Source organism: Toxorhynchites rutilus, chromosome 1, assembly GCF_029784135.1.
Source record: "Toxorhynchites rutilus septentrionalis strain SRP chromosome 1, ASM2978413v1, whole genome shotgun sequence".
Classification (NCBI taxonomy): domain Eukaryota; kingdom Metazoa; phylum Arthropoda; class Insecta; order Diptera; family Culicidae; genus Toxorhynchites; species Toxorhynchites rutilus.
The window spans coordinates 136,284,866-136,294,961 of NC_073744.1; the positions used below are offsets into that span (position 1 = coordinate 136,284,866).

Sequence of the window (10,096 nt, forward strand, 5' to 3'; positions counted from 1 at the left end):
TAGAAGAAGAATATTACCGAGTGAAAGGTGGTTTAACTTCAAAAATTCCTCTCCCAGTTCCCAATGCCGCTGCGGTTATGCAAGTTGCACCTGCTGTTGCCCAGGCAACTCATATCAAACTACCCACCATTACGCTACCGAATTTTGATGGTGATCTGAATAGTTGGTTAACGTTTCATGATTCGTTCTCATCGCTAATCCATTCATCTGCTGATATCCCGTGTATCCAGAAATTTCAGTATCTCCGATCGGCTCTAAGAGGTGACGCATTAAAGTTAATTGGATCCCTGACAATAACCTCCGACAACTACGCCATTGCGTGGGAAGCCCTGAATAAACGGTATGCCAACAAATATTTGTTGAAGAAAAAGCACCTTCAAGCATTGACATCATCTACCAAACTTACCGCGAAGACAGTTTCCAACCTAAGATTGTTACTGGAAGATTTCGAGCGCAACGTGAAGATCCTTACTCAGCTTGGTGAACCAACCGAGCAATGGAGTAGTATTTTGGTCCAACTGTTATCTTCTCAATTGGATGACGGAACCTTCAAAGATTGGGAGGAGCATGATTCTGGAGAAAATGAACCTACGTATGAAAACTTAGTGAACTTCCTAACAATGAAAGTTCGCACGTTGGACTCATTATCCATCAATGCAGAACAAAATCCAAGTTCATCACACTCAAGGTCAATCATCCCCAAGTAACAAAAGCCAGCGTCATCACCTCATATTCCACGTATCAACACGTACACCATTACCGATAGCTATCAACCTGATTGTTTGGCATGCAGTGATAAGCACTTTCTAGTTAAGTGTCCTGTGTTCGACAAAATGCATCTGAAGGATAAGTTAAACTTAGTCAACAGTAAAAGAATCTGCAGCAACTGTTTCAGAGTAAACCACTTCGTTCGTAAATGTACTTCCAAATACAGCTGTCGGATTTGCCAGAAAAAATACCACACATCTTTGCATCCAGGATTTGAGGCAAATAGTTCATCCAATCCTAATACTGAAGGCTCGCAAGCTGCCTCAAGCCCAGAACGAAATGGATCACGACATGTGAATAACGTAACAGCGCCTAGCTGTGCTCAGCCGGTGTCCCTGAACTCTTTGGTCAAGTCTCGCAGCGAAAGTGTTCTGTTGTCGACGGTTATCCTAGTGATACTAGATGCTAATGGATGTGAACATCTCACCCGAGCTCTACTGGACTCGGGCTCTCAGTGTAATCTGATGAGTGAACGATTATTTCAACAATTACGTTTAACCCGATCTCGTGTTACTCACAATATTTCTGGTATTGGTGAATCTCAAGTGCGTGTTATTGGTTCGACCTCGACTACAATCAAATCCAGAACCGGCAATTTTTCCACAAGTTTGGATTGTATGGTGTTACGCAATCTCACTGCAACTCTCTCATTCGTAAACACATCTGGAACTGATTGGAAAATACCCACAGGAGTCACTCTTGCAGATCCCGAATACAATATCTCTCGGAAGGTTGATTTAATTATTGGTGTGGAGCACTTTTACACAATTCTGAAGGGTGGCCGGCTTCAGTTGAATCACTCAAATGCGATGTTGGTGGAGAGTGAATTTGGATGGTTGCTATCAGGAAAAGTCCCAACAAATCCTCAACCAAATACTTTAACGTGTTGTTTATCTACGCTGGAATCCATTGATCGAACTTTGGAAAATTTTTGGAAAATTGAGGACATAAATCATAGAATCCTTTCATCTACCGAAAAGCAATGCGAGGATTTTTACCAGGAAACTGTATCACGGGACCCAAGTGGGCGTTACGTCGTTAAATATCCTAAGAAGGAAAACTTTAGTTCGATGATCGGCGAATCATACTCCACTGCTGTCCGTCGGTTAGGATATCTCGAGCGTAAGCTGGAACGGAACAACGAACTGAAAACCAAATACCACCAATTCATGGCTGAGTTCATTTCATTAAACCATATGCACAAAGTAGCGGAAGAGCAACGGGCAGCACCTGTGGTTTTTTACCTCCCACACCATCCTGTTATAAACGAGTCGAGTACAACTACGAAGGTGAGAGGCATATTCGACGCATCAGCGAAAAGCAGTACCGGATTTTCTTTAAACGATTCGCTGTTAATTGGACCTGTAATTCAGGATGACCTGTTGGCAATCATCCTGCGTTTTCGGAAATACAAGGTGGCACTTCTGGCGGACATTGAGAAAATGTACCGCCAGATTACAATTCATCCTGATGACCGTGCATTACAACGTGTATTGTGGCGATTCGACAGTTCCCATCCAATAATGGAGTACGAGCTGACCACAGTGACGTATGGTTTGGGGCCATCTTCGTTTCTAGCAACGAGAACGCTTCATCAACTGGCTGAAGATGAAGGGAAATCATTCCCCCATGCTGCAAATTGTTTGAAACACGATTTTTATATGGATGATTTCATCCGTGGAGAATCTACCATAGAAAAGGCAATCCAATTGCGAGAAGACATGGACAAACTGTTGAAATCAGGAGGATTCCGGCTAAGAAAATGGGGATCAAATGAGAAAGCTGTACTGGAGAGTATTCCATTCGAAAATCGTGCGAGTCAAGCTGATCGAACGTTTGACACTGATGACACTATCAAGACATTAGGTATTGTCTGGGAACCGGCAACTGATATGTTCCGATTCGATATCCAACCAATTCAAATCAACGACTTTATTACAAAACGAAGTATTCTATCATGCATTGCGAAATTGTATGACCCTCTCGGGCTAATCTCTCCCATCGTAATTCGAGCGAACCTACTACTCCAACATTTGTGGACCTTATCATTGGACTGGGACGATGAAGTACCTACGAACCTCCAACTGGAATGGAGGAACTTTACAGATGAGCTACCGAACTTAATCAAATTCAGAATGAACCGGCATGCATTTGGCGATGGGGAGCTTCATCTGCATTGTTTCGCGGATGCCTCAGAAACAGCTTACGGAACCTGTGCTAATGTACGATCGTTGACAGAGAATGGAGACGTGAGAGTTGAGCTGCTTGCATCGAAGTCGAGGGTGGCTCCACTACAAAGACGAACGATCCCAAGGCTGGAACTATGCGCTGCACAGATGGCCGCGCTGTTGTATCATAAGATAGTGACTGCACTGGACGTAAAATTTCAATCGACCTGGTTTTGGTCGGATTCTATGGTAGTCCTGCATTGGCTTCGTGCACCCAGCCAAACCTGGAAAACCTTCGTCTCGAATCGGGTTGCAGAGATCCAAAACCTAACCCATGGATCTCGATGGCAACATGTATCAGGGGCTACAAATCCAGCGGATCTTGTTTCCCGCGGATTGTCAGTGGAGAAGTTTCTGGATTGTTTGACATGGAAACATGGACTTAGTTGGCTATGCAAATCTCCGGAATATTGGCCGACGCAGAAACTGGATGCAGAAAATTTACCTGATCATGAAGTCGAGCGTAAAACAACTAGTCTTGCCGTGCAAATCAATACACCACAAAACCCGTTATTGAAACGTTTTTCATCGTATAATCGCTTATTGAGAACGATTTCATATTGTTTGCGTTTCGTTCAGAAAGCACGAAAATCACCAAAGGTAACTTCATCAACACTTTCTGTGGAAGAATTGGAAAACGCCAAATTCACTTTAGTGAAACTAGCACAAGCCGAATGCTACACGTCAGAACTTCGTCAATTTCGCAAAGGGCAAGCGGTTTCGAAAAGTTCTTCATTGAAATTGTTCAACCCATTCGTGGATTCCATTGGGATAGTGAGAGTCGGTGGCCGGCTCAATCTTTCGAAGGAACCGTACGCGGTAAAGCATCAAATCCTGTTACCCGGATTTCATCACTTCACACTACTACTGTTAAAATCACACCACCTGAAATTACTTCATGGGAGTATCAACTTAACTTTGGCTGAAGTACGAAAGGAGTTTTGGCCAACAAATGGGAGAAGAGCAGTAAGAAACGTGATACGGAATTGTTATCGCTGTGCACGTGTTGACCCCCGACCAATAAAGCAACCCATTGGACAATTACCTCCAGCACGTATTACCCCTGGGCGAGCTTTTTCTACGACTGGAATCGACTATTGCGAACCAGTGTTTGTGAAGCACCCATACCGCAAAGCTGCTCCAACAAAAGCATACATAGCTTTGTTTGTGTGTTTCGCTACAAAGGCCGTGCACATTGAGCTTGTGGGAGATTTATCTACGGCATCGTTCATTTCTGCGCTTCGACGTTTCATAGCCAGGCGAGGAAAACCTGAACACCTGTACTCAGATAACGCTACAAATTTCGCTGGGGCAAAAAATGCGTTGAACGCTTTGTACCAGATGTTCTCAAACCGCACTACAACCGAACAGATAAGTACCAATCTCACTACGGGGCCTCTGGGAGGCCGCCGTTAAAGTGGCCAAAAGGCATTTAGTTAGTTAATTAGGGAATACAACGTTGCTGTACGAAGACCTAGTGACTATTTTAGCACAAATAGAGGGGTGTATGAACTCCCGACCGCTCATCCCACTCTCAGAAAATCCCTAGGATTACGAGATCCTCACACCAGGGCATTTTTTGATTGGATCATCCCCAGTAGCCCTGCCTGATCCAGATGTATGCAACGTACCTTCAAATCGACTCAACAGGTATCAGTTCATCCAACAGAGAGTTCAACAATTTTGGCACAAATGGAGAAGCGAGTACCTAAGCGAACTTCAAAGACAACCATCATCAGCATCAAGCAAGGTCGATCTCAAGGTCGGTCAAATGGTGATTCTTCAGGATCAACAGCAACCACCGACTCGATGGCCTCTAGCCCGAATTGTTGAATTCCATCCGGGTCAAGATGGAATAACACGCGTGGTCACACTACGCACTTCGACCGGAGAGTTCAGAAGAGCTTGTACCAAACTATGTTTGCTGCCATCAATGGACGATGACCTTCACCATCAAGAAGAATGAATTAGGAATATCCATGGAGGATCCTAGTGTTTTATAAAATTAAGAAAAATTGAATTATATTTGTGAAATTAATGATTTCAGGTGGCCGGTCTATGTTGCGTTATAATTAACAATAAATGGAACAGCAATTTTTATGGCAACTTCCTTCCAACCTTCATTGGAAACTTTGTTAAGTTTAGAAGTAGGCTGAGCGATTATTGCTTTGCAACGCTCTCTTTAACCTCAGCCGTTGAACTGACCGGTCACAATTTAGAGTGAACTAAATAAAATAAGTTTGTGAAATTTCCATCGTGTCCTCATTTGGAAAGAAGGTTAATCCCAGCCAGCCCAGCCGTTTCTACACCTACAACCTATCCCAGACGAATCAACAAGCATATTTGACGAAGTTATCGTCCATTTAGAATTCGAACGGTGAACGTCGTGGATTTGAGTTATTTTCTTGGAGGAAACTTTTTTAATGCGATCCCTATCTACCGCACAGAAAATGTTTTTTTTTTTTTCAAATTGTGTACCGAACACGATTTTCCTAAGCTACTGGTGAAGTTTTGCACGATTTTTTGTGCAGTCCCTATCCCCCGCACAAAAAAAGATTTGCCTGTATACCCAATTATTTCTAAAATCAGTATTAAAGCCACAAAACGATATGGAAAGTTCTGTTCAAAAAATCCTTAAGCGTTAATTTAGAAAATTTTTAGCGGAAAGGCATATTTTAATTTTTCGTTTTTTTTCACCAAACGTTACAACCATATGGGTATATTTTAATATATACAATGTGCCTTAGAGAAAAACGAATGTTTAAATTCAGGCACTAACCTAACTAATCTGTAGATGCCTCAATTTTAACACTTTATAGCTAGCAGTGAAATCGGAAAGGGAAAAAGCACTCGCTTTGCTTCATCCGAAACATACACATATGAAAAGACACTCAGATTCCACACACGGAAGTTGTGTTGAAACTGACGTTCATACTCATAGAAACGAGGGGCTCAACAATACTAAAATCAGTGCAGCGCTACATCATTCCCTGCTAAATTTTCGAAAATTTGATTGGCCTAAACCAATCAAATTTTCGAAGGCGAAATTAAAGTCTTCCTTCTACTACATTGTTCACGAACATTATCGGGGTCATATGTTGCCATCGTCAGAATCTGACTCTTCCTCTATTTCCAGTATCAGATCTGTGGATCTGTCAGTAACTGACCATCAACGCTTCACCGCTCCGGTCTCCAGCGAAATGTTGTGTGAATATTCAGCAAAAGTAGACTCCTAACGCCCACCGAAAAAAGTGGTATTATGGAGAATTACGAAACTGAACAACTGAAGAATACAATTTGTTTAATCTTTCAAGAACTACTATTAGTTGGCAAACTTATTCACATCTGAATGAAGAAAAACATACTTAGATTTAACCAAAACTATAACTAAACTTCCACTTCTCATTGGTAGAAGTTACACTGAAGATGTACAAATAACTTGACTATCGACCTCCGTCGAAAAAGTAACCTGGTGAGTATTGTCATTCCGACCCCAGAACTATATCCGAGAAAATAAGGAATGAAACAATAATCACCTTAAATTAATCCGATTTTTCTTCGCACACGGACGCTACCTCGGACATAACCAAAGATTGCAAGCATCCGGTCGAAGAAAAATCTTAGATTATTTTCCCGGTCATTTTCTACCGATGGCTCATGCCAACGCTAAAATGACACAAAAAAAACAAATAAAAATTCCAAAAAATCACCAAATATATCAATCAATCAATTAAACATTCACTCACCCCTTGCATAAAAGCGACAAAAATTCATTCGTTCATTCAATACACTCACACAATTCACTCACTCCATTGCCAACTAATCAGTATTTGAAAAGTAAACAAACCAGTGCGTTGATTTTCCAGTGTCGTGAGTATTTATTTTAATGTTTCCCACGGATAATTCCGTAAAACGGATATTTTCAATGCGGCGAGGACTGGACGCATCGCCAAAACGAGGAAAGTATAAATTACATATCGTTCCAATTATTGAATGTAAAGTTTTTCTCTTTGTTTCTTCCCCAGGTTAGGTTCGACAACGACCAGCATCACCGACCGAACGCGATAAACAATCCAATTAACGAACAGACCCAGAATAAAGGGTGGAGGCCTTTTGGATCCGACAAAGGCGGGACAGGATCCGGAGGAAATTTACCAGGAGAACACGAAACTGGAATTAGGAATAAAGGACAACAAAGGATGGGAAGAACAACCAGGAAGACGGGAAGTAACTGCAAATCAATAAAGGATGGAACAGGATAGACGCTGATGTTGCACCGAAAGATAACCATAAATAAAAACGGGATCAAATCAAGGATTGAAAGGATTGGACCGGATGACTGGAAACAGACGGGATAATCACAAGGAAAGGATTTGGACAGGCGTCCAAACCGTGGCGTCCGCACGGTTCGTGAAAATATATGCGCTTGGCGCCGGCAGCGATAACTCCGATTACTTGGCTTGTCGCCGCCCGTTCTTGACATTATCGGGAAATTAGAAATTTTTAAGTTTTACTATCGTTAGTTTTCATCTTATCGTTAGTTTTCATAAGTTCTCAACCCTGTTCCCCTACTTTCATGAATTTGCGGAGATATACATACGTAAATATTACAAACCTGTTCATATTCCCTCCGCTATTTGTGCATGCGGGGAATCATCGAAAAAATGATCTACTTTTCGGTCTGTTTTAATTTTAGTAAAAACATTGAAAAATATTCGGCCGATTAATTCGAAAAACAGTATATTGAAATGCAACAAACGGCATTTGAGTTTGGAAAAACGTGAGTTTCGATAGATATTATTAAAGTTCTTCTTAATATGTCCGTTTTTCCCCACCTTCCCTACTTATAAAAACATAAAACTTGATAGTGTGTGTAAGTTATTGCTACCTAATCGAAAACCCTACAGAATGCAAACGATACTAAAGTGCTGTCGCCGGCTATTAAGATAATATGCGCACGTAACCACTGTGGTGTCGCCGGCAGTCAGCCGCTAGTTTTCGTGCGTAACCACTGTGGTGTCGCCGGACGCCAAAGTGTTAATACTCTAGCGCCATGAAATAGCTCTTCGATATCCTCTTCAAACTCATTCTTCTTCAGAAGTTTATCCATATGTTCTTGACTTGACTTAACCTTTATGTATGTATTTTTCCCTGAACATATTTTGTCAAATTATTAAGGCGCGTCCACATTATGCCGAATGATGCCGATCGGCCTGTACCAGGCGGTACATTCGGTTTGTTATGTAATGTGGACGCCCCATCGGGTGCACGAAGCTGAAGCCCCATCGGATGCACGAACACACGAAGCACAATGTCGTCAACGCTAATTTACTTCGTTTTGTTTTGGTTCGACTTTCACGAACAGGACCCACTTGTTTCGGGTTGGGTTCGGTTTGTTTCGAGTCGGTTTTCGGCACGTCGGCAAGCCCGGGCGGTACGTCCACATTTAGTCGGCATTACCGAGCGGCCAAGGCCGCGCGGCGTGATGTGGACGCGTCTTTAGATTCATTTACACTCAAGTAAGCAAATACATTCACGTTACTCTTTTATCAAAACTGAATGTAGCTTTCAAAACCGAAAAAAAAAATGTTTACGATTGTCTATCATTATTTCGATTGTAATGAGGATCTGACAATTGTTAAAACACAACAAATGAATTAGCATTGTACAATGCGCAAACACTATATTACAGCTACACATGATGTTCATGTTTACACCCATTCATTCAGTGGGTTTGCTTGTTACAACGCAAGTTAGTTGGGCAGCCAATGCAATAATAACAAGTAATCATAGTTACTTGCGGTGATGATTAGCAAAGTTGCTCAATCATCGCCTATTGTGTGTTCGATACATTGTCTCTTCAATCAGTCTTTGCTTATCCGGCTGAAGTAACGTACCACCCACAATCACCGCCACCCAGCGATTGTTCACTCGGAGATATACAGCGCCATTCACGAAGCTCTCCAGCCATGCTTCAGTTTGCTTGGTAATTATGGCTGTCCCCATTAATATATCGCAACCCTATTCATCGACACCCTCCCATTGTTGTTATTGTTACTACTTGTGCAGGACATGATTCTGCTGTCATAAGCAACACCACACACACACACACACACACACACACACACACGGACAGGCGCACCCAACCATGCATTCATGTTCAATATCCATTACTTTAATCGAACACTAGGCATGAGCTTCTCCCTCCATAATATTCCGGAAGAATGGCTTGATTTGTCGAGACATCCAGGCCCATTCGTGTCTGCTGGTTTTTGCTAATTCAACGTCGGGTCTGAAAAGAAGAAGGATACAACAATACCATTGTTAAATGTGTTCTCCTTGTTCTGGTCGCCTGAATGATTGGCGGGGCGGTGATCGGGTGGGTGCCCGAGAGATTATCGAAGAACACTCATATCATTCCTCCTTCTTCGATGGTTAATTATTCATGATGATCGAATGCGCTGCATCGGAATTCATCGGCAAATAAATCATTCAACGGCTGCGGGCTGCGTGCGTACAATGAATAATAGAATCTCATCCTGTCATTTCGATTACAATCATGTAATCGCTTTTCGTTTGACGTACAATAATGGAATCATTGGCCGTTCCCGTAGCTCGATAGACGATGGTGTTTGAACTTGATCTTGAGGCTAGGTGGTCTATACGTTTTGTAATTGCTTTCCGTGACCTGGGCTAGCGTAATTTCATAGACGATACACTGGATGGTGCCTTAGACTAAAGCCGGGTTCAGACGGTGCGAGTAAGCATACGAGTCGGTCCAGTCAGTTACTGCAGTGCAGCTACTCACATCGTGTGAACACATCATGCCAGTTAGTGTCATGTGTGATTCGGCGTGCGAGCTACTTCAAAGTTTTTTGAATTTACTCGCACTCGCATCCCTCAAAACGTCAAAAACAAAATTTAGCGTTCGAATCAGGGATGCCAAATGTAAAGAAATGTATCTATTTTTAAGATATTTGAAAATATGCGAAGACATTTATAGACTTGAAAATTATTGGAAAAATAAACAAAACTCTCATAGTTCCTAAACGAAATCGTTGTTATTTTGTTTTGCACGCTTCCTTTTTGAGATAGTTTTC

The 10,096-nt window shown here is 42.0% G+C and overlaps 1 protein-coding gene across 1 annotated transcript; it reads left to right on the forward strand.

The window, feature by feature from the left end:
- Positions 1-833: 833 nt before the first annotated feature.
- On the forward strand, positions 834-4,412 carry LOC129761465 (uncharacterized). The gene has a single exon (XM_055759189.1). It carries the CDS (start codon positions 834-836, stop codon positions 4,410-4,412), a length of 3,579 nt encoding a protein of 1,192 aa, XP_055615164.1.
- The last annotated feature ends 5,684 nt before the right edge of the window (positions 4,413-10,096 follow it).